Source organism: Falco naumanni, chromosome 8 (assembly GCF_017639655.2).
Source record: "Falco naumanni isolate bFalNau1 chromosome 8, bFalNau1.pat, whole genome shotgun sequence".
NCBI lineage: Eukaryota > Metazoa > Chordata > Aves > Falconiformes > Falconidae > Falco > Falco naumanni.
Window position 1 is genome coordinate 44,446,533 of NC_054061.1, and position 25,170 is coordinate 44,471,702.

Genomic DNA, 25,170 nt, shown 5'->3' on the forward strand with positions numbered 1-25,170 from the left:
TTTGGTTTGGCATGGCCAAAACCGGCAGGAGGTACATGCCTCAGCCAGTGCTCCTGAGGTTTGAGCTGAGGTGGAGTAACTTTAAGTGTTCGGTGAGGAGCAGTCTAGTAATCTATGTGCGAGACTGAAGCAAAGAGCTCCTCTTTCCAAGCCTGGAGTGGTTGTATGTATGGCCATGGTTGTTCCCTTTGTAAAGAAGGGTGAGGAGGCTGACTCTACAGCATAAGAATGTGGTGAGATTGACTTCACATTTGTATAGCTTTGTGAGGATGGAAAGCATAATGCAAGTATTGTATACATTTGAAATAATGTCATTGATGGTATTTTTATTTTCAGAATTGGAGGGGAGCAAATTTATATGTGAATAGTTCACATAATTTATGCATTTACCTATTTATGTATTATTCTGTCTTAAAGGATCAAGGTATGAAGTGACCCAGAAACATACCATGCACTGCATTCCTAAAAAAACTTTTCTGTCAGTCTATGAGGGCAATGTTTTTAAGTCTTTATGTTCAGCTAAGTAAAAATAAGTCATTTCAAAAATCTAAGTGAAGCTTTCCCCTGTCTTCCTTGGGATCCTCGGCCTGTGGTAGCAGCCAAGACAACTGGCATTTTTTAAAAAATCCTCTCTTAATTTAAAAATTTGGCTTTTCTAGGTCCCTCTCAAACACTCCCCCCATGTTGGGGGACACTTACCTATGTTGTAGTTGATAGGCACAAGCATTGTCTGCCTTCCGCTAGCATTTATGTATCACTGGAACAAGCTGCCTTAAAAGCATTATACCAAGAGGGTCTGTAGAGAGGATCTTCAGATTATATCCCTTGGTGTGAAAACAGTACCTCTTACCCAACACACCTCCAGTGCCATAGTCATGTCCCGTATTTGTGTCCCTGGTTTGACCCTCACAATCCCACTATTGGGATTTTTCCTCCTGTCTCTCTTTTTTTTTTTTTTTTCCCCCCCAGCTAAACTGAAGTTGTTGAATTCTTTCTATGGAGCACTTGTATTTTGTAAGTAAGATTATGGATGTTTTCTACACTCTTGTTCAGTAATCATTGAAGAAGGGTTACTTCAAAAGGGATTCTTGAAATCTTGAAAAATATTACCATTACACAATACTTAATCTTTTCTGTACCAGGTGTATTTTTGCAGTGTTGGATTAATCCATTCAGTCAAATTGATAGCGATGTGGCAGCCATACCATCATCCAATATGTATGTGTAGGCTGAACAATGATCTTTCTGGCCAAACTTTGTGCTGTTTTAAACACAGTTATACAGTTTTAAAGCAGTATAGTCACAGACAGCTGTTTAATTTGTCAACAAATATATACTAAGTAACTAAAATTAATTGCCATGAGTCCCAGTTTTTAGATAATACACTGTTTGTAGTTAAAAGGAGGCAAATAACAGTATAATTACCTTTTCACTCCATACTGAATAATTACAATGCAAGAAAAGAGTGGCTGTATGTATCTATACTCATAAAACAAAAGGTTCCCATCCACTCTTCCCCACATAGATGCATTCCACCAAAAATACACAGGCTTTTTTTACCTAATGTTTCCCAGAATGAGAGGACAAGCAGGGTGCACACAGCAGATCCTTTTCAGCTGCTCACCAGAGTCTTGGCTCGCTTTCCATTTTATAAAAGTCCATTTCTAGCTATTGGAGTGGTGAAGAAAATACAGCCGTGTATGCCAGAGGCAGAAAGGCGTTCCCAGAGAGTTTGAAACAATCATTTTGAACTGAAAGGTGTCCCAGGCATTCCAAGTGAAGCCAAGAATAACACTTTCGATATCGATACCGTTAAGAGTCTGACTCCTTTTTAAAGGGTGGAAGCAAGGGGAGGAAGTATATCCAAAAATGTTCACCAGTGTTCCCTAAGGCAGGAGGAGGAGTCACAAAGGGCCAGCCAAGGAAGGAGCAGAAGATGAATACATTAAGATATTTAAACCTTTGACAACAGGCAGTAAAACCGTAGTGAGGCATGAAATTTGTTCTACTTTTCTTAAAGGGCGGCTCAGCTTTCAGAAGTTTGGGAAATCCTCTATTAATCGTTGTGAAATCCACACCTAGACTGGGAAATGTTGAGGCAAGCCTTTAAATCCTAAATACGCCTTTGCATGTGCCGATCTTGCCTAGGGTTTTTTGGTTTTCCTTTATGCACAGAAAAATGCAGGAGATGCCACAGCAGTTTTTAATCTTTCTTTTATTTTCATCTACTGATGTTCAAATTAAGCTCTGATAAAATTTAGGATGTATAGTTGTGTTAAAGCTGTTCGTTGGTAATCTGAAGCTAGTAAACAAGCCATATACAGTAGCATGTTAAAAATAGGAACCGGTGACTTCTCTTACTATGCCAGTCATGTTGCCTACCATAATGTGAATATGCTGAAGTAAAGAATAATAATATTAATGGTACGTAACTCAGAACTCATGGCAGCGTATCCACACGTGCTTGGAGCTATATACATGGGTTAGTTAATCTACCTTCTGGTGAAACTTCTTGCTGCTGTGGACAGATTGTTTCTTTTAGTAAGGCTTTAAACTGGACGGAATGAGGGATGGTGTGAAGACACTGCCTTTTGGAGCAAGCTTATTTAAAGCCTGTTCAGGTTTAATGCCTGCCACCCTGTCATGGAGAACTTGACTAGGAGGCTTGGCTGAAGGTTAATGCAGCTGTTCGCTTAAAAATGCTGTTTTCTGGTTCTTTGTCACAATTGCTAAAGAGCAGTATTTAATTTACAGCAGCCCTATAACCCCAAGCTGGGGGCAGGCAGGTGGCCAGAGCCCATCCAGACTCCCTGGGTTATTCATGGCTGTGCTGGAAGAGCTGAGGGACTGGGGGTGTCACGAGAGGACCTAGGCAGTGAGTTGATGGGAGGCTGTGGCAGTGTGAGCCATCATGGAGACAGGCGCAGAGTAGGCTCCCGGATGGGATGCTCAGGGCCCAAGAGGCAGAGGTGCAGCGGAGAGCACGGAGGGGACTGCTAGCACCCCGAGCTGTTATTCCCAAATATTTTTTTCTCTGCTACCCGCATTCAGACCAGGGTCCACAGAGCCGTGCATGGTGGGAGAGTCACTTTGGTGAAAAGCCCTAGTTTTGAAGGCACCTGTCTGTGGAGATGGTGAAGATGGTATGGTCCGTGTTTTATGTCCACTGTCTTTGAATCCCCAGTTAGCATCCAGCCGGCGCAGCCTGGGCCCTGCTGCCCCGTGGCTGTGGGTCGGTTCCCGCGAGGGAGGCAGAGGTCTGCCCACCCTCCGTAGCAGGCGAGGACCCCGGAGGCAGCGGGGCTGGGGGAGCCGGGACCCTGCGACCCTCGGCCCCGTGACTGCAGCTCTTCAGGATCTAGTCCGGCTCGTACCCGGGCACCGCGTTGGCCCCGGCCGCCGCCCCGACGGCGCAGCCGCTGCCTCCACGGCGGGCCCGAGCGCCGCTCCAGCCGCGGCAGCTCCGCCGGTGGGGACCGGCCCCCTCCGTCCGCCGGGCTGCACGGGGCGGCGGCGGGGGTCCCCGCCGGGCTGCGCTGCTCAGCGCCGCGCCCCGAGCGGCCCCCGGCCCCGGCCGCGCCGCCCCCGCGCTGCCCCTCTCCCCGCGCCTCTCGGCTCCGGGCGGGGAGGCGGCGGCAGCCCGTTTCTCGTGGAAATAGTGCTTTGTGTAACTGAACTGACATTTGGCCTTGATACCTGTATCTCCTGATAACTGAAACAAATTTCTAAAATAAATACTGTACTTTGATCTTCCAGCCCTGCATTTTTAATGACAGCTCTGAACATCACTTCATTAAGAATACATTTCAGGAGGCTGAAATGCTCCGAGTTTGAACACTAATTATTTGTACAGAAAATTATGACTGCAACGTTTCATTATTCAGCCCATTGGTTTCTTCCAGAAGTGAGAAATTATTCTCGATTTTTAAGTAATGTGCTTTCTTGGATGCAGATTTATGGCATTTCTAGTGTGGCATCTGTATAGAAACTTACCCAGCTTCCCACTAACTCTTTTGTAACGTGGCAAATCATTTTGGTTCATCGAGATATCTGGGGAAGTAACGTACCTTAAAGGCTGGGGGGAACCTCGGGACATTTGGTGTCTCCAGAACTACCTATCGACTCTCATTTCGTTTATGAATATTGTTCAGATTGCTTTCTTGGCAGTTGTTAGACAAAACGAATTAACAGAAAGCGAGGTAGGAATTAAATCGGTCACCTCGTACGAGTCCGGGGTTGACACAAGTTCGGGAATGTGGAAGTTTAGAGACCACGCAAGTGCGAGCGCCGCCGTTCCGCTGCCTGGCGGGCTGCGGCTCCTGCGGGGCGCGGGGGTGCGGGTCGGACGCTCCGTCGGGGTCTCCCCTCGGCCCCGGCTGCGGCTTAGAGGCGCGGGGAAGGCGGGTGCGCTCCTGCCCCGATGTGGCTGCAGTGGCGCGGCTGGAGCCTGGCCGTGAGCCCGGGGCACCCGGCGGCCGCGGGCGGGCGTGTGCCCGCCCCCCGGGCTCCGCAGCCGGCCGGTGCTTGCCGTGGTTCCCCGTCCCCCCACGTGTCCCGTGTGGAAGCGGCGCAGCCCCCGCCGGATGGCGCAGCGGCGGTGCTGGGGCGGGTGGTCGTGTGAGGTGGGTGGAGGCGCCGAACCCCTGCGCCCTGGCAGGCAGGGGGGAACTGCACGGCGGGCCGGGGGCTGCGGCCGGGTCCCTGCGGCAGTGGCGAGTCCTGCCTCGGTGCATCCGTGCGTGGCGGGAGCGCTGGGTGCGGAGCGCGTATCTCCCGCTCACCGACCGGGTGAGGCGGTTACCTGGCGCTGGGGAAGAGCTTGAAGTGGCTGCGGCATAGGGGATCAGTGTTACACGGGGTCGAGCTTTTATTTCTCCCCAGGACTCAATATGGAGCCGTGGGAGAGGACTTGGCACTTTAATCCCTTCAAAGAAACCGATCTAATTCAAGCCCTACAACTCTTGAAAGTCTTTGAGCGGACAGTGATTGTTTCCCCAGGAAAGCCAGATAAAGATCTCTGTGTGCTGGCGTTTAAAGAGACTTCGGTGGCGGTGCGAATACAATTGAACCCAGCGACTGCGGGGAGGATCGAGTTACCTGGGCAAACAGCTCCGGAGGAGCAGAGCTAGCCGGCATCTGCCCGAAGGGGCACCCTCCGCCCGCCCCCCCAAGGCAGAGCTGGGCGTCCCCGTTTGGTACCAGGCCAAACAGGCCGGCTTGCACGATCGCGCTGGCCTGGGAGCAGATGGGGAAGCGGCGAGCAGAGCAGCGCGCTCCCAGGGCCCCCGGCGGAGGGCGGCGCTGAGCGGGCCCCGGGGGGGGGGGGGGGGGCGGGTCGCCGTGCGGGGTCCCGCGGGCCGCTGCAGCAGGCGGTGGCGTTGGGCCGTGACCCAGATGTGCCCGGTGCCGGTTACCGGGGGAATCGCCTCGCACGTGGTCGAAGGCAGAGCGGGTTGGATTCTTCACTCGCACACGGGTGTATGTATCTGTGTGCACACACGGGTCGAAAAGTGAGGGACCAGAGCCCTCGGGGCCGAGCGGGGCGTTGGGGCAGGAGGTGGGCGAGGGGTGGATGCGGAGACCCGGTAACAGCGCCCCCGCTGCCGGGGAGCCCCCCCGCGCCGCCCTCACCCCGGCCCAGGCCGGTCAGGCTCAGCAGGGCCGCGGGGCGCAGCATCCCGCCTCCAGGAGCACCATCAGGAGGGACTCCTCTCTTCATGTAAAGCAATTAGGTCTTTTACACCCGGCTCCCGCTAGGGAAGAGGAAACTTTTCCGCGCAGCTGCCGGTGCCGGTGTGCCCGCCTGCGGGAGCGCTGCCGCCGGTGGCACCGCGCCGTCCCGCCTCCCAGCACGGGGCGCGCTCGCCTGGCTCCGCGCCGGGAGCTCCAGGGGACGCGGGGTTAGCGCCGGCGGAGCGAAACGAAACCAGACCCAGCTACCAGAGGGGAAAATGCGCGGTTGTTTGCGGAGTCATACCGAGGGCATATCCCTCAGCCTCGGGAGGAGGGCGGGCGGAGGGAGGGAGCGGGGAGGAACCACCGACAATTACTCCAGGGAAGTTTTACGACTGGGGATCGACCAGCCCCGATCAGGTGAACTCGTTGTGCTCCTGTTACTTTGAGTCATTAAACACTATCAGAGGAATCCGGAGGCAAATTTCTCGGGCGATAACAAAAGACACATCGCCACTTTAGGGCTCTGCCACAAATCCTTAATTGCAATAAAAAAAAAAAGGGGGGGGGGGATTGGTGTCCAGCGTCTTGCACATCCAATGCGGGGGTCTCCAGGCGGTAAGGGGTCCTTTGATCAAGAAAATCCAATTATTTGTGTATATACATTTCCCACATAGTGATTACTTCATTAATTGTCCCGCCTTTATCTCCTCCCTTCCCATCCCCCCTAATAATCAGTTCTTTTATCCAGACCAACAAACACACCATAGGAGCTTTGTGGATTCAAAGGATTTGCTTTCGCTTCTGAAAGAGCCGCTATTCTTTGATGATTGGGTAGCGGCAAACTTCAAAGCCATAAATCTTCCCTCTGACTGGTTGGCGGCCCAGCAAAGTCCTTATCAAATTCTTGGAGGTGATCCTGGTGCAGTCAGACAGTCCGCGGAGATCGCGCGGCGCGGGGGGGGGTGGGACAGCCACGGAGGCGAGCAGATCAGAGGGAAGGAGGGGGAGAGAGGGAGAGGCAGAAGGAAACTGGGCAGCTCCTCGTCTTCCCCTCGGCGTCCCCATGCCTCGGCGGTGCCCCGGCGCCTTCCTCTCGCCTCGGGCGCAGTAGCCATGGCCGCGGTAGCTGTCCTCCGGAACGACTCCCTCCAGGCTTTCCTCCAGGTCGGTACCCGCGCCCGGGGCTGGGGCGGCTCGCTCGGCGTCGCGTCCCACGGTGGCGACTCGTGCTGCGCGGGGGCGCCCGGCAACCGCCGCCTCCCTCCCGGGGCTTCACCGCGCGGGTGGCCCGGGAGCGGTCGGTGGGGACCCCCGCGGGGCCGGGGAGGCAGGGCTCGGGCTCCTCGGGCTGGCAGTTTCCCCCTCCCGCCAGGCGGCCGGCGGTAGCTCCGGGCTGGGGCTGCCCTCCGCCCGCAGCGGCCGCTTCCCCGGCGCCCCCGGCCCCGGCGGGGCCGGCGGCACTGGGCGCGGGCGGGACCGGGCGCGGGGCGGGGCGGGGGAGCCGGGCCTGTCCTGCCCGCTCGGCGCGCGCCGTTTGCGGTAAGTTTGCCGGGCGCGGGGGGAGCGGCGGGGCGCCCCCGGGTGCCCCCGGCCGCGCACGGGCGGGCGCGGCCGGGCGGAGGCGCAGGAAGTTTCCCGCGGGCGGCGAGTAACGCGCTCTCCTCCCTCCTTCCCCCCGCTCCGGCGCAGGACCGCACCCCCAGCGCCTCCCCAGACTTGGCCAAGCACTCGCCCCTGGCTCTTCTGGCCGCCACCTGTAGCCGGATCGGACAGCCGGGCGCGGCGCCCTCGGATTTCCTGCAGGTCTCTTACGACCCGACGCTGGGATCCCCCTCCAGGATCTTCCACCCGTGGAGCGGCGAGATGCCGGCGCACTCGCCGGGGGGGGCTGCCGCCGCCGCACCCCAGCCTGGGGCTGACCCCTCAGAAGAACCACCTGCAGCCCTCCTTCGGGGGGGCGCACGAACTGCCCCTCACCCCCCCCGCGGACCCCTCCTACCCCTACGAGTTTTCCCCCGTCAAGATGCTGCCCTCCTCCATGGCCGCCCTGCCGTCCAGCTGCCCCCCCGCCTACGTCCCCTACGCCGCCCAGGCCGCCCTGCCGCCCGGCTACTCCAACCTGCTGCCGCCCGCGCAGCCCTGCCGGCAGCTCTCGCCCAACCCGCCGCCCGAGGACATCCCCTGGTGGAGCATCCAGCAGGCCGGCGCCCCGGGCGGCTGCGGCCACCGCTTCCCCGCGGCCGCGGCGCTGCCGCGGAGCCTGGTGCTGGGCCACTCGGACTTCGCTCAGTACCAGACGCAGATCGCCGCCCTGCTGCAGACCAAGTCTCCCCTGGCGGCCACGGCCAGGAGGTGCCGCCGCTGCCGCTGCCCCAACTGCCAGTCGGCCGCGGGCAGCGCCCCGGAGGCGGAGCCGGGCAAGAAGAAGCAGCACATCTGCCACATCCCCGGCTGCGGCAAGGTGTACGGCAAGACCTCGCACCTGAAGGCGCACCTGCGCTGGCACACGGGCGAGCGGCCCTTCGTCTGCAACTGGCTCTTCTGCGGGAAGAGCTTCACCCGCTCCGACGAGCTGCAGCGGCACCTGCGGACTCACACGGGCGAGAAGCGCTTCGTCTGCCCCGAGTGCGGGAAGCGCTTCATGCGCAGCGACCACCTGGCCAAGCACGTCAAGACCCACCAGAATAAGAAGCTGAAGGCGGCGGCGGACGGCGTCAAGCGAGAGGACAGCCGCGACCTGTGACCGCCGGGCGGCGGGGCGGCACCGGGACCGCCGGCGGCCGCCGCCCCCGCGGGCGCGGCGCGGGGACCTGCGCTGAGGGCGCCGGCAGCCGGGCGCAGGGCGGCGGCGGGGAGGGGGGGCCCGGCCCTCGGACTCGCGTCGGGCCCGGCGAGCGGGAGCTCGGCTGGGGGCGGTGCCGGGAGGAGCCGCGGCCCCTTAGGCCCAGGACCGGACGCTCGCAGGGCCCCGCGGCCGCCGCGGCTCGCCCCGGGCCCGGGCCGGGCGCCCTGCCCGCCCCCACCGCCCCGCGGCACGGCTGGGGGGAGGCTGCGGCCGCTGGGGCGGGAGCGGGGCCGCCGCGGGGGTCGGGGCTCGTGGGCGCCCGGGGAGGGGGCGGCCGTGCCGGGGCCCGGCCCTCGGCGCTTTCAGGGGAAAGGACTGAAGTTTTGTTGTACAGGTTATTTAATAGTTCTGTTTGAGTACGAGTGTCTCTCTCCTCGTCCTCGGCCCCGTGCGGGGCTCCAGCATGAGATATTTCTGTAAAGCGACCCGCGACTGCAGCGTGAAATAAACACGTTAACACCGGGGTCTGCAGGGAAGGTCCCGCCGCGTCGGTTTCATTTGATCGCCCCCCGGGCTCTTCCCGCCCTCCCCGCGCGCCGGGCCGCTCCGCGCGCGGCCGCCTCCTTCCCGCCATTTCCTGCTGAGGCGGCGGGCGCTGAGGTGGCGGCCCGGGCCCAGCTTCGTCGCCGCTGTCAAGTGGAGCTCAGCGCACGGCCACCAGGGAGCTGCTCATGGTAAACACCTTTACAATCCCTAGCTTCTTCGCACTGATGTTGGCCTGTTGGTTTGGGTTTGTTTGTCTTTTTTGAAATTATTTTCGTTTTGTTTCCTATGCGTGAAGCTGTGAGAGAAAAGGGAAGCGCATGGTGCCGGTGCTGGGAGTGAGCGTACAGGCCCGGTACTGCAGGCTGGGGAACGTGCTTGAGCGGAGGTGGGCAGTAGTGAAAGTTAATAATTCCCCTTTCTCTGAGAGGTCTAGGCCTGTGATAGCCAGCCATTACTGGCCCGAAGCTGCCTGTGGCTTGCACAGCCAAAACATGCTTTCCATATGCTAACTTCCTGTAAAAGTGCAGAATGTAAGGGGGAGATGCTTGTTATCCTCCCAGTGTGACAAAATGGCAGTTGCTTTCCTGCACAGGGGAAGGTATTTGGCACAAAACTGTGTTTACTTGGTAGGCAGTGACAGCTTGTAGGGTTCCTTGTGTCTCACTAGGCACCATGTGAGTATGAGTTCAGGCACACATTCATTTTGGCAAATTTCTTTCAAAATAATGACCTTTTTTAGTGTAGCTATCCCCTATTTCTTTTTTTTAACTGAAATTTGTATAGAACAAACAAATGAGGAACCCAATTAGTAATTTGCTAAATTTTGCATTTTAACATAGGGAATATGTTATTTGCTCCTCATGTTTTTACCACATCAACTTTACTTTCTGGTTAGCTAATGAGACAGCCAAATAAGAGTGCCATCAAAACTTCACTGGGACTAATCCGGAACCATTCATACTCAAATGGGTTCCTCTGGTGGCAGCTGTCATACAAGCTTCGGCACAACCATAATGATAAAAATACACTTTGCCATGCACTTCTGAATCAGGGAAAGTGGCAGCTTGATAAATGTTTTTGTAATGACAGAACATGTAAAACTGATGTGTTTGTATGGATGTCAAATACTGCCAAGAATCTCAGGAAATAATGAGATGAGACAACAGCACCAGAACCCTCACATCTGAAATAATGAGAAGTTAACGGGTATTTACCATGGTACAGCTCCTCAACAATATTTCAATGTTTATGATTCTGAATTAATTTCCCACACCATATTCTTGGGGTCAATTTATTGAGTTAATAACCAAGCAATAATCTTCTTTACTACTGAAGAATCTTCTATAACTTGTCCTCCTATTACAGGGAGCCTCGTGAGAAATAAGTTTAGCTTTCATTGGTTACCATTCCTTTACTAAAGTTTTAAGCTCTAGAAGCATGTTCTTGAAGGATATTGAGTAGAAGATACCTTTAGTGTTCTAGAATGAGCAACAGCGATGCAGGAAATAACTGATGGACCTGATCCAGAAGTCCTTAGTCAAAAAAGGTCTTTGAGATGAAAGCACAGACCATTTACTCCTGACAGGATTTGGATATGTCATAAGGAGTAACATAATGTTTCTGTCTTTTGCAGTGTTTCATGGCTTACAGCAGCAACCTGCTTGCTTGCTGTCTTTGATACCAGGTTACGTTAAGAATGTAGAGTTACAGAATTTAGGAGTGCTTTTAAAAGAGAATTTGTTTCATTACATAGTCTTTCAATTCTGTGTTGGAATCAGACCTACTTAAAATGGACAGTAGCATATAGTCCTTTTGTTGGTAGCAGTAGAGGAGAAACAACAGCATCCCAAAGTACGAAAGGTCCACTTATAGGACAGAGTAATGGACTGGGATGTTGCCACACAGTAATGACTTTTCACTGCTAAGTAAGTGCCAAGATCAAGATTACATATCAATGTAAGCTGAAGCAATGTATTAGATGGTTTCTGGCACAAGTTTAGCCTGACTAGGAACTAGAGAACCATTTCTATTAGAGCAGATGCACCTAGCAGAAAATAGCCTGATAATTGTAGATACAACGATTTCTAAGCTGGACCATTATGGAAAGATTTTTCTTCAGTTGGGTGACAAACTGCACTTACCCAGCATCTATGTTGTCTAGTCTAGCCAGACTGTTTTGTGTTCTTACTCATTCCTCAAGACACAACTTGTACTGAAATAGCAAAAGTTTTACCACTCACTTAAGTGTGAGCCTGCAAGTAATTTAGGTTTTAAGCAAAAGACCATAGCCCAGGCAGTGCCAGCACCATGTCAAGGGGGTGGTGGTATCTGATTAAAAAAACAAACCAAAACAAAACCACAACCAGTGGCACATTGTAGCATATGCACTTTGTATAACATCTGTATAATAACTACATTTAAAGCATGAAAGTGCACAGGTTAAAAATATTACAGTCAAAATTAGTTAAATACTTGGCACGAGGGAGAGATGCATTTAAGTGAAAACCCACAATATCAAATGCTAATGAAAATAAATCTGTAAGAATAGTACCAAAAAAAAGAAGGGGGCCCCCCAGAAAATTAGGGATTTATGACACAAGGTAAGTAAAAGTAACAGTTTAGAACATAATTTTTTTTTAATGAAACATTATTTCTCTCCAAAGCTTTTAAACAGTTCATTGCAAAAAGAGGGCATATCCATCATAGCTGTTTCATATTCATCTCTAAATAGCTAAATCATATGATAGCTTTTCAATTGAAATCGTTAAACTTTTATAGTAATATGGCATTTAAATACACATGTGACCTTTCTGATGTATGGGTACAGCGTTACAAAAATATATTGCTTACATCTCAAGAATTTATTTCTAGTTGGCAAATTGCACTCTATAATAAAATTAACTTTTAATTTTGCATTCATAAAATACATTTTACACTTTTAGCTGTTTCCAATCAACTAGAACAGCTGTTCATTTTATCAAATTAAATGATTAATATTCTTTTTAATTATACATTTTGAGTACATATGCTGCTCAAGGTCAATTCATTTCTGAATTTTAAATCTTAAATGTCATTGGTATAATAGACACATATATGAACTAATTCATCTTGTAGTTAATTCAAATTAATTAATCTTTAAAAAAATGGGATATGGTTTAAAAACTTGAGATTTGGCATGTTTTCTGTGTTGAAAAGCGACTTTCACACTTGGACAAACTTTTAAGCAGAGAACATTTAACATTAAAACAACCAACACTGTTTTTCAGATAGTTTTGGGGTGTTTTGGGTTGGGTTTTTTTAATGTTTTGTTAATAAAATTATAAGGGACAAATGGATTAAGACTTGCATCCAGGAGAAGTTTGCAGGATTTACCTTTTGGTCCTAACTGACCAGGTTCTCACTGCAATACTCCCAAGAAATTTATGAAGTAATGTTTCATACCTCCTCACTACTATTACAGAAAAAGTAGGATAGAGGGTTTTTTTGAACTATATATTGGGAGGTGTCCTTCCTAAAACCATCGCCATGTAATTATTCCTTCCATACTAAACTACAGATGTAATTTTTAAAAGAAATATTTAATCTTAAATTATTTGCAGATTTTTTAGAGATTGCATTAAGTTTTAAAGTAACTACAACTTAACTATTTCAACTTGTGAATTCTCACCTGTATCTAACATCAGTCTTGAATACTGAAGAAATAGGCAATATAAAATGCTGATGTCTTGAAATCCTTAGACAAAAGATACATTTTATTGTTCAGTGATATTAAAGAATTTTAGTAGACCACTCAGAAGTTCATAGAGTAAATCTGTATCTCTGTGCAAGTAGACACACAATTATCAAGGCACTTTTAAATAAGCCTTGTAACATCTGATAGGTCTTGTCGGCTTACCCCCGCACTGAGTGGTGAGAACAAAAGTATTATGCCTTATTGTCAGATCTTATGATTTGCTATAGAATCTTTTATTTTATTTTTTTTTATTTCTCCAATTATTTTACACTTTTTATGAGATTTTTGTGAATCCTCTGGTAAAGATGTGGGGTATTCTGCTCTGACACATGATAGAGCCAACTCAAAGACCTCTTAGATTTTCCTGCCAAACTTTTTGAAAATACTTACCAAACAGGGTCCCCAAGTCTTTGAGACTAATGAACTTGAAAGCAATGCTGGTTCTCCAAAGGGATTGCCTGGCAGGTATCTTCAATAACTTTGTATTTAAACAGCGCCCGAGCCACCAAGGACCTGGAAGTGTTCAGCAACCAGCAAAGGGTCACAATTATCAGGTAAGTATTAATGTGCAGCACAGAGAAGAAGGATCCAAGGCCCTGAGCTGATTGAATGAATAGTCTTGATCAGAAAAAATCAGCAGAAGTGTGTGTAATTCAAAGGGTCTTAAATAAGTTTATGGTTATTATTCCCTGTTAATATTTACTCCCAACTAATGTCAAGTCATATAGGTGTATTACTGAGGATAATGAAACCCAAAGAAAACATGTATTTTGACCTTGTGACTGTGACAAGTCACCGAGAGATTAGGGACAGTGAGATTTGGCCTTTAACCTGGAGGCCATTGATCCTGTTTTTCTTCTCATCATCTCTTAATTTTTTTGTTGTACACATGTACCTAGCTACACAAAAAATCCCAGCACGTCCCTGACCCAGGTCTGGTGATTACATCACTGCTTAGCCGTGTTAACAGGAGCCCAACCTAAGGCTGTGTACAAATCCTGTGTGCTCACTGAGAAAGTTATGCATACCCACTCATGGGATGTGTAGGGGCATAGTAGGGGTCCATCCCCTTTGCAGGTGGCTATGCAGTGAATCTCATGCTGTGATGTATTGAAGGTAGTGGCCAGGAACTCTTGAAGAAGTGGCGAGTTTGCACTGAGGTGTGAACTGAGTTGCTGAACAATTAAAGTGCGCTCTTCAGTAGTACAGAGGCCTTGTACAGAGTCTCTGTATAGGTTCAGATTTCACCATTAGTGGTAGTAAAGCTAGAATTTCCTTTCATCTAATTGAACTACCAAAGAAATCATAATAATCCAATGTATGATAGCTGATCCCCTTTTGCTCTGCCTAAGTAAGGAACACTTTACCAGTGTAGGAATACCATATACTAGAAGCCATGTGTGCATCACCATAGTGACCCTTCCTCTCCTGCCCTTCTGCCTCACCCCCCCAGAATAAAAACGAAGCTGTACCAGCAAAAGTGCTGTCTTGTCTGTCCTGCTGCATCTACAATAGAGTCTTCTGCTGGTGCAGATGTCTCAGCTAAGGGTTACAGTTTTTTCTCCCCTATGACTGGCACAATTGTGCCTGCAGCAGCATGTGAGTGAAGCCTGGTTTACTTCATCCTCAAGTGAGCACAGACGTCTTATGCTTTGGATTTAATTGTTCTTTCTAGCTTAACAATATAATGTTACCTTCGCCTTAAGGTAGGAACTTCCATCTAGCTCATCTTAATCCCCCTTCTCTAGGGCATCAGTCACCAGCTTTTGCTAGCCATTGATGCCAATACTGAACAAGTAACTCACTTGAGGGAACATCGTAATTTGCCCTTCCTTTCAAGCTATCCCATCATAAAATGCAATCTTTTTGACATTTGTAATTTTCTGAACCACAGTCTTTTACTGTCACAGTGACTGAGATGCCCTGAACAGAGTATTTCATCACCATAGCATTTAGTGTAGAGGAATGACGAACCACAAGGAGGAAAATGAAAAACAAGATATCCACGGTTTTTTAGAAGTTCCTTGTATTTAAAATGAAAAATAATACTCAAATGCTGTAAACTGTGATATTTTTCACAAGTTAAATGTTTCTCTTTTTTTTTTTTTAATTTACAAATACCCACATTACCAGCTTCATCAGAAACAATAGTGTGTGCCCATGTTTTTGTATTTTTAAAAGGCAGGATTGTCTGCAAAAACAATATATTCCCATTATCCATAAGTCCCTGTTCTTATAGCAGTACTGAGCTGTTTAAACAAAGTTCCAGTATTAACCTATATACTACCCAAAAACATTTTTCATTTTCCTTTTTAACATGAACCAGCCATCACAGAGCACACTTTCAAAACAGGCTCTAATTACAAAGCAGGTTGAAAGAAATTTTATTAGACCAAAGCCCATATCTTCACTTGGGGTCATATCCCACATGCTTTATTCAGGATCAGATGGTGTGCCTGTGATCTCCACATGCAGATCTCTCATCTGTGTGGAAAGGAGATGTCAGTCATATTGCCACATTCCCCCTTATTTTAGACAGCTCTCCACAAGTCTAGGATGCACATGTGAAGAAGAGAGAGGGAAACGTGTGCTATTCACTCATTAAAAATTAGACAGGAAAGATAACACAGCCTGAGAATGTCAGGTGGTCTCAGCTACCATATGTTAATCCCAAATGAGCGTGGAAACCACTTCATTTCCTCCCCTCATATCTAAATAATTTGCTTTCCTTCTGACCAGCAATAGTGGTAGTGCATTGTTTTTGTTGAACCCTGTGAAGAACAGCCAAACACTCGACATCTGCTTGCTTCACACACTATAAAACTCTGCTTGTTCACCTTAGTAGCCCAGTATAGGAGGTCTATTTTTCTCAGCATTATCTGGTCCTTCAGCAGTGTGGCTCCACTGACTTCTTTCTGTTAATTTGCTCTGAAAGAACTGAAAGAAATAGTTTTAAGAAGGCAAAGATTACACTTTTATATTTTCCAAAATATTAACCAAATCTTCTTACGTGCCTACATGAGACCTAAGGCTATGTCTGAGCTTCTTAATAAAATGCTTGAATAAATTGTATAATGACACTGAGAAGCTACTTGCAAAGTACTGTAATCAAGGCTATGTTCAGTGCTTGAATAGTTAAGTTAGAGAGGCCAGAACCATGAGCAATCTCGTTAGGGGAAGCAGTTTCTCTGTAACACTATTTAAAACTGGCCAGAGCAGCTCAGTTAATGCATGTAAACACTGGAACTGTAACTCTGATACTCCAATGGGATCTTGAATATACACATAACAACACTAAACATGCTCAGCACATCCTGGCAGCCTACAGGGAAGTGTTTTTCTCTAATCAGAGGAAAATCTTGTAAAAGTTTTTCCCACAAGGGAAAAAAAGAGGTTCATGGATCTGAAGATCATTACTCTTCTGTCAGTCAGGAAGGTGAGGCACAAGACAAAGCAGCTAGGGAACCTTTCCTGTTCAGGGGCCACATTTGCTTAGGCTCACAAATATCAACACCAAGAAAGAGTCCTAGTTCCCTTCTCTGTGAATGCAAAGGGGAGACACAAGACGCAAGAATTTTTAGAAGCCTTTAGCTGATTCACTTCCCCTAGTTTCTGTACCCAACTCATGGGAGTTTGTGATACAGCCCCAAAGTTCTCTGCAGGGTGTTCCAGTATGCAGCTGTTGCGTTGCCTTCATGGAGCTGGCTTTCTCCCCTGTGCCCAAAAAAAGAAATCACTGCACAATTACACTATCCTTGAAATAGTATGCATGAAGAAAGCTTCCTAAGCTAAATACAGTGATTGCAGAATACTGAAATCACTGAGACTTAAATGTGGGAATTACCATCTAGTTTTACCATGCAATTATTTTTCTCATTAGAACCACAGTCTTAATCAGCTAAGAAATATTAAATATTAAACAGCCACTAAAGCAGAATAGTATGTTACATTAAAATAATTCTTTATAAAGTGCCTAAGTACATTAGAACCTCATTTGTCTTTTTATTATATGCACTCATTCATCCTAGACTTAATTTAAAATAGGTGTCAGGTGTCAGCTATAATACTCAGATATGGATTCTGATCTAGATGTTAGAACCTCTGCCACTTACTGAGCATGTTCAAGAAAGGAGAAGGAGGAAGGTAAGTTTAGGCCTGTTTTTAATAAGCTACAGCAATTAGATATTTTCAGTACTCTGAATTATGTATCAGAATTATACAATTATTTGGTTTGTTCTGTTGCTTTTCAATACACTTGAGAACCAGCTCCTAATTAAGATACACACACTATCAAAGATGAAAAACTGAGATGGTGGTAAAAACAATTAGAATGATGATGTAGGCTTAGATTCCCCGTGGTTTTTGTACAGATCTGCAAGGAAGCTTGGGGTATGGGCACATGGAATTTGCCAGAAACAGCTGCAGTACTTGTGTGCCCTACAGGGATGTGAGCCACCCCAGAGCAGGTAGGATGCTCTGGGATGCGGCCCTATTTTCCCTGAGCTGACAGGATACTCTGACAACAGGATCGTTATCCTTAAAGGGAACTGCTATTGCCTCTGGGTAAGTTGTTCCTCTTTGCACAACTCCTTCTGCGTTGCAATAGTCTAGGGATGCTGCAGTCCTCATCCTGCTCCCATGGCCAGACTGTTAAATCACAGCAGAGCCTCTACCTGTGGAGGGTATGCCAATTGTATGTTAATTATTTGTTATTTCAGTTTTGAACACCTTCCTTCCTATTTAAAAGGTGTAAGAAGAAACCACAGCATACAACAAAGCACATTTTATAAAATAGAATAAATGATCCAACCAAAATTACCTCCAATTACAGGCATGCCTCACCCCTTTAAAACTAATAGACTATGTAATCTACCATCTTTAATATGTCCTGGATGTATTGCTCTTGATCTCAAAAGCAGCAAGAGCAGTCTCTCTCATGAAATCCTACTGCAGAAATGACTGAGTTCCTACCACCTCAATGCCACATGAAAAACCTTAATCAAAGCAGGCAAACCTCTTGACTTGCTGCTGATTCCACAGCGCTTTTTTATAGTGATACCACTTTTATCTATCATCATTTATTCAAAAAAGTAAATCAAAAGCATAAAATAGTCTCATCTGAATTTTTGCCCGCAGGATATATAGCCTTCTTGTTGGTTAAGCCATGAAGTCTTACATCAGTCAGAGACAAACTTAAGTGGCCAACCTGACTTTCTGTTCTTCTTTTCCATGTATAGAAGTTTCTTATGCACAAGTTAAAATCTGGTATCAAAATCAGAATTTTTAAAAAGATTTGTCGCCAGAGCAGTCCAGCTGACAAAAAAGAATACTTGTTTTTAGAACGGTGCAACATTTTTTCAAATGCTGATCAGAAAGCAAATCGTCTATTAATCCTAACCAAGTAATGTGAATATATCACTAATGCCTGTTAGTGAGATGCATTTAGAGATATATTAATGATGATTAATACCAAGGATTTTTACAATTTGAATCCCACATGTAAATTCTAACATTTGTGTGTGTGAAGTCACTTTTCTCACATTTCTATTTTTACCAAACTTATTTAAAATAAGTCATTAGGAAATCACTTTGAACTTGACTGCAATAAGCAACACGGGCTAAAAGTGTTCACAGAAAGATGGGGGGGCAGCCCTAAGGACCCACCCAGGGATAGGTGGCATGTTAGTTAACACGGCTAGCACCCAGAAGTTTTTGTGGCCTGTGGCAACAGAACAGCATAGTTAGGACCTTCAGCTCTCAGGCCTCAGTGATTAGGTTTTTATTAACACCTCTCCACCAAGATGCAGCTTTTTCCAACTTCTTAGGAGGGCTCTGGTTCATGCCTCAGGGGTCAGAGTATTTTGCCCACTCCACCATAATGCTTTCAGTGTCCCAGCTACATCTGTTCAAAATCATTTTGGTGCCTTTGGGAGCATGTGTGTGTTAAGGCCTTAAGGGAGCTGCAGAACTGCACATGCCCCAGGAGCCAACCAGATAACCAGTAGAGACTTCCAGAATGCAGGAGTCGTCCCTGCTACACACGGCTTCCCTTGGCAAGCAGGAACAGAGAAGCTTGAAATGGTTTACTCGGGGGAAATGGTAAACATAATGGAGATGCATAACTACTGTGAGCCAGACCAAAGGTCTGTTTAACCTAGGAGCCTGTTTTCCAGTAACAGATGCTTAAGGAAAGTGGATTAAACACAGGGCATATATAAAACAGATATTCCCCTTGGCATGGCCCCGCAGCTTATGGGGAACAGCGCTTCAGAAACTTCCTGAGCTGGAATCACATTTCGTTTGTTGTGTTTAATAGTCGCAGATAGGCCAATCCATCACAGATCTGGCTCATCCCTTTGTGACTGGATTTACGCTCTGAGGGTCTGCAACGGATTTTGATAGCCGTTTGTGCGGCTGGATTATACGCGCCCTGAAAGGAGGCTTCGTCACCATTCCGGCCTCCCCTGGGTGCCCCGTAACGCCGAGGGATGGCGCAGAGCGGCACCTTTTCCCAGTGCCGCGGTCACCCCCAGCGCCCGGGCCCGTACGGCGCCCCCAGGCCCGCAGCCGCGGCTCCCCCCCCGGCCCGCCCCGCCCCGGCCTGGCCCTTCCCGGCCGCAGGAGCCGCGCGGCACCAGCCCTCGGCACCCACCGCCAGCGGGTCCGCGCCCCCGGCGGGACGGCGGCAGGTCCGGCCGCCAGCGCAGCCCCCGGCGCCCCCCGCCGAGCCCTGTGCCTGGGGGCGGCACCGGCCCGCCCGCCTGCCTGCCCCAGGGCCCGGCCCGGCTGGAGGCAGGTACCGGAGGTGTCGCTGGCCCAGCCGGTCGCCCGGCGCTTGGCAGTGGGGTGACGCGCCCCCCGGGGCAGCGGGGGCGCTGCCACTGGAGCGGGGGGCGGGGCGCCGTCGGGCACCTTCTGCTCTGGGGCGGAGGGTGGCAGTGGGGACTCGAGAAAATAAACCTGATGGGAATTACTGGCATATTTCAGGCCTTTTTTTTGCGGCAAATTGGAACTTTCACGGGACCATAGGTCCAAGTTCCCCTACGTTTTGTTTCTTTTTTAAAAAAAACCTCACTTGGTATAGACACTCCTAAGCTTTTATTTCTGTACCATGGCTTGTTCATCTTTCACTTGATTCTTTAAATCAATTTGGTGACCCAGAACCTCCTCTGCTCGGCTGCGGGACCCATTGAGAGTGGGGACTCCTTAGAGTACCCTTGGGATTTTCCCAGAGGGGCTCCTCATCTCATCTGGATCACTGCAGGAGCAGACAAGGACTCCATCCTACTGAGCGGCAGGTATTATCTTTATTCGAATATAGTATTTGGGAATATTTCTGGTTTTGGGGACCGGTCCGTTTGTAAAACTATCTGTAAGACTTAAGACACTTAAATACTTATGCAGGATGGCATATGCCGGGTAGCTAGCACTGCAGGTATACATTTTATTTGGTGTTTGTTTCAATATTAAGTTAATATCAGGAATTTGTGTTTTAGTCTGAAGACTAAATACATTTGATGATTTGGAGCCAATCCATATACATAGGATTGATAATCATAGGACTGATATTGTTTTACTTATTTTATGTTGTAAATATAAAAGCATTTCTGTGTCAGGTGTGATATGAGTGTGGGTGTGTGAATACTGTCTTAAGCATCCGAAGGGTAAGTGTAAACCTCTATACATTTTAAAGTGTATATGGCGTAAAGAAATATTGTATATATGGTGGGGGCAAGAAATCGAATGTCCCAATTGTAAGGTTTGGACACTTTGGGATAAGGAAGAGGAAGCTGTAAGTGAGATTAAAGTGATTTGTGGTTGGGGTAACAGTTAAGGTGTTATGGGGGGGAAACAGAGCGGTGGAATATTAAGAAAGAGCCCTTTAGGATGTTTTTTGAGCCATTGGAAGGAAATAGGAGGGCAACCTGGAGGATGCGTAAATATATGAAAACTCTGATCAAGTATTTTAATCAGTGGTGGCCTCTATATAAGTTAGGAAGTGGGGAAAAGTGGCCCTTAAATGGGACACTGAATTATAATACTTTGTTGCAATTAATGTTATTCTTAAGATGGGAAGGAAAATGGGATGAAGTAATGTATGCAGACATGTTTTTCACTCTGAGGAATCACTCGGAGTGGCAAAAGGGTTGTGGCATTAACTTAGCTCCACAAGACCCTCTAGTGTTAGCAATAGAGAAGGATCAGAAGGGTAACACAGGAAAAATGAAGAGGTGCTGTTCGGCATGTAGTATTAGGCAGAGATGTATAAAATTGATGAACTGGAGGAAAGGATGGAGGATTTTGGTTTTGCTCCACCCCTGCCTCTGGTACAACCAGATAGTAATGTAAGTGAAGAAGTAGGTATTGAAGGAGCAAGTAGTGAATTGAGCTCAAAGGATTTAGATTTTACTCCACTAACCTTTGGAAGATGCCGACAGTTTGTGGTACACAGATGGAAGCACTTTTGTGAAACAAGGACAGCGTAAAGCAGGATATGCAACCACAACCATTCGACAGGTAATTGAATCTAAATCATTACCTCCCGGAACCTCAGCTCAGAAGGCGGAGATTATTGCCTTCACCCGGGCATTGGAACTGGCCAGAGGGAAAAAGACAAATATTTGGACAGACTCCAAATATGCATTTGGAGTAGTCCGTGCACATGGGGCAATTTGGAAAGAACAAGAACTATTGACTGCACAGGGAAAACAGATAAAGCATGCAGAAGAGATCTTGAAATTACTAGAAGCTGTAAAACATCCTGAAAAGGTTGCTATTTTGCATTGCCAGGGACATCAGAGAGGAAACACGGATTTGGAAATTGGAAATCACTTAGCCGACCACGAAGCTAAACGAGCAGCAGAGGAGGTGGGAAAAGAGGAATTATCCTTCATACCAGACAGTAAAATCCAAACTATAAGTACAGATCAAGAACCAAATTGTTCTAAGGAAGAATTAAAGCTAGTTCAGGATATGAATGGTAAGGTAGAATCGAATGGGTGGGCCTATCTAGTGGATGGCCGTATGGTGATACCACCCAATTTGACATGGGCTATAGCTCTAACTGAACATAATAAGACTCACTGGGGAGCTGATACGTTATATAAAAGTTTAAACCAGAAACTAATAGGGCACAATTTATATACTACAATAAAACAGGTGTCTCAGCAATGTGAAATTTGTCTATGGTCTACGCAATAACCCCAATGTAGCAAATAGGATAAAATTGGGAGTCATTAGCAGAGGGAATTATCCAGGACAGCAGTGGCAAGTTTAACTTTTCAGAACTCCCAAGAAAAAAGGGGTATCGATATTTATTAGTTATGACTGATACTTTTTCAGGTTGGCCAGAAGCCTTTCCTTGTGGAACAAATAAGGCAAAAGAGGTAATTAAAGGACTGTTGAACAAGATTATCCCCTGCTTTGGGGTCCCGGCAACAATCTCTTCTGATCGAGGCTCACACTTCTGTGCTAAAATAGCACAATAAGTGAGTGCAATACTAGGAATAGATTGGCAGTTACACACTTCTTATAGGCCCTAAGCAAGTGGACAAGTTGAAAAAATGAATCATTTAATCAAACAACAAATAGCTAAAATAGGACAAGAGACAAATTTAACTAGGCCACAATCTCTTCCCTTGGCATTATTAAGAATACGAACCAAACCTAGAACGAAGGAAAATTTGAGCCCTTTTGAGATATTATACAGGAGGCCATACCAATTACAATTTGCGGGAGAAGATTTAATTCAGTTAGGGGAAGGATATTTATGTGAATATATGAAGGCCCTCCAGAGACAATTACAAAATATAAATAAACAAGTTTTGGGGACTAGGGCCAGAGGATTAGACCAACCAACTCATTCTTTTAAACCTGGTGACTATGTATATGTAAAGACTTTTTCAGGAAAACCTTTGGAAGAAAAGTGGGAAGGACCCTATCAAGTACTGCTGATGACCTTTACTGCCATCAAGATAAGAGAACAACCAGCCTGGATTCACTACTCGCGGATAAAGAAGGCTCCTGAGAAATCATGGGCCATCATCCCGGCAGGACCCACAGGACTACAGTTCTTCAGATCATGACTATAATAGGACTGTTGCCCCATTTGAATTTAACCTTATGGAACAAAAATGGACATTTATCATTGGTACAAAGTATCTCTCAGGCTTTGAATAAGACTGACTCTTGGATATGTACTCATATGCCTGAACATGGGGGAAAAGGTGTATCGTTGATTGGAATCCCATTGCCTAGGAATCAATCCTGGATAAATCTTTGGGAAAACACTGCTTGGAATACTGAAAATGATGAAATTCTAAAATTGGAGATAGATAGTCCTGAGATTCAGGAATCATACTATATGTGTGTACAAAGATGTAATCCACCCAGAGGACAAGGAAAATTAGATTGTAATCCTGTAACTTATGTAGGGAATCAAATGGTCTGCAATACAACTTTAGATATTGGTACCTCACTTTTTGTTAATTCTACAGCTTGGCCAGTACCGGAAGGAAAAGGATGGTACTGGCTGTGCAATGATATGGCTCGAAAAGTTTTACCAAAAAATTGGATGGGGACATGTACATTGGGAGCGGTAGTTCCTAATATGACTTTGCATGATTCCTTATCAAAAGGGTACCTGAGAAATCATGTTCGGAAAGTTAGACAAGATGTTGAAAACCCCCTGATAAAAAGACCAAGTGCTTTTCATAGCTTTGCCCAATGGTTTATCCCATGGTTGGGAGTAAGTGAGTTGGAAAAGGCCATAGTTAATATATCAGCAATAATAGAAAACTTAGAAGATAAAACAATCGATGCAATAAAGGCTCAACAAATAGAAGTATCTAGTTTGTCACAAGTAGTATTACAAAATAAAATGCCTTTAGATTTATTATTAGCAGCTCAGGGAGGAGTGTGTACAATTATTAATACTAGTTGTTGCATGTACATAGATCAAAGTGGAAAGGTTTCCACTGACTTAGAGGAAATATGGAAACAGACGAGGGTTTTGCATGAAATTGCCAAAGATGATTTGTCATGGGATTTTAAGAAAATATGGAATAAACTAACCTTGTGGTTGCCTAACCTAGGATGGCTAAAACACACTTTTGCTAGAACAGTTATAGTAGTAATCTTAGGAATACTAATATGTGTATCACTTCGATGTTTCATTTGTTGTTGCCGAGGAATAATCATAGGGAATGATGATTTTCTGTAGTTGCAAAAGAATTTGCAGAAGTTACTAGAAAAGGGGGGAATGAATGATGAATGATTGCCACTTACCTAAAGAATGATATACTTACGTTTATCTAAAAGTTGGGAAATGTCCAAAGACCCTTATTGTTGACATAGAGGATGTACTAATTGCTAAGTCCTTAGATTTTTGTTATCTTTAAGAAGGCCATCTGGTCCTAAGTTCTTGTTGTCTATGCAACGTGGCAAAGACAAGGACTTTAAATCATGGTCACCAGTTTAGCGAGGAACAGAGTCTGCGCAGGGGTAAGAGGTAAAAAGTTCACTGGAGGAAGACTCAAGATCTTCATCCTGAAGACACCCAGATGACCACTCCTCAAGGATATTGCGCAGGTGCGAGATATGTAAATGAGTTCCCGGAATTGTAATGAATATCTAAATTATTTCCTGGAAAATTAATGAATAGGTATGAGTAGTCTGTATAAAGAAGGGACTGAAAAGTCCCCTAGGTGTGCATGACTTTGGTGGAGCGATCCCCCATGCACCCAGCGCTGCCAAATAAAGATATCCTCAGCTCGCATATTGGTGACTGATTCTTTAAATCACACTGCAGTGTAAGCTCTGGCATTGCCTTATTTTGTTGTTTCTGAAGGTCGGACATGTGCCAGTGTTTCCACTCAGCTGTGCTCCTCACAGCTTGTCCCTGGGTTGTAACATGTCACCATAGGCTGAAGTGTGCAAAGTCCAGAGAAGGTTTCCTCCTATTAGTGGAAAACTTAGAGGAGTTAAATAAAATATATGGGTTGACTGCTTTCCAGACCTTTTTGTATGCCTGTATAACATGAAAGCTGTAATTTCACAAGCAGAGAGTCCTGACTTTTACCCTGTCCCTTTATTGCACCATACAAAAAGGTGAAAATGGTTAAGATGTTAACATCTGAACAGTGATAGTCCTTCTGATACTTTATTTCTCTCAGGATAAATTTCCTAACATGTTTTTATGGTGTTACATATATATTCCTAAGACAAAGTACAAGATCTAGTGAGTTTCCTGTACGCTTCAGGTAACAGACGTTTGTTACTAGAGACATGGTTCAGCATTTGGAGTCTGTGCTACTTAGGCCAGGTTAAGCAGTTATTGCTCTTTTTCTTCCCTCCTTCTGCTTGAGCTGTACGTTTCCCCTCTTGAATTTGTGAACGAGATCCAGCTGGTACGAGTCAACTGCAAAATAAC

At 47.0% G+C, this 25,170-nt stretch overlaps 2 protein-coding genes across 4 annotated transcripts; both read left to right on the forward strand.

The window, feature by feature from the left end:
• The first annotated feature begins 6,244 nt into the window (after positions 1–6,244).
• On the forward strand, positions 6,245–8,985 carry SP5 (Sp5 transcription factor). Its single transcript, XM_040604696.1, is given in 3 exon segments — positions 6,245–6,840; positions 7,366–7,557; positions 7,559–8,985. Coding segments are annotated over 3 exon segments (1,104 nt in total). The 5' UTR covers positions 6,245–6,789; the 3' UTR covers positions 8,420–8,985.
• Positions 8,986–9,074: 89 nt separating this feature from the next.
• Positions 9,075–24,114, forward strand: LOC121092972 (syncytin-B-like). 3 transcript variants are annotated; one of them, XM_040604693.1, is made up of 5 exons: positions 9,075–9,195; positions 13,235–13,294; positions 19,902–20,038; positions 21,531–21,608; positions 22,637–24,114. In XM_040604693.1, the coding sequence occupies exon 5, from the start codon at positions 22,774–22,776 to the stop codon at positions 23,959–23,961; it is 1,188 nt and encodes a 395-aa protein (XP_040460627.1). In that variant the 5' UTR covers positions 9,075–9,195; positions 13,235–13,294; positions 19,902–20,038; positions 21,531–21,608; positions 22,637–22,773; the 3' UTR covers positions 23,962–24,114. The 3 variants fall into 3 exon arrangements, with proteins under 3 accessions (XP_040460627.1, XP_040460628.1, XP_040460629.1); XM_040604694.1 differs by lacking the exon at positions 21,531–21,608; XM_040604695.1 differs by lacking the exons at positions 19,902–20,038; positions 21,531–21,608.
• The last annotated feature ends 1,056 nt before the right edge of the window (positions 24,115–25,170 follow it).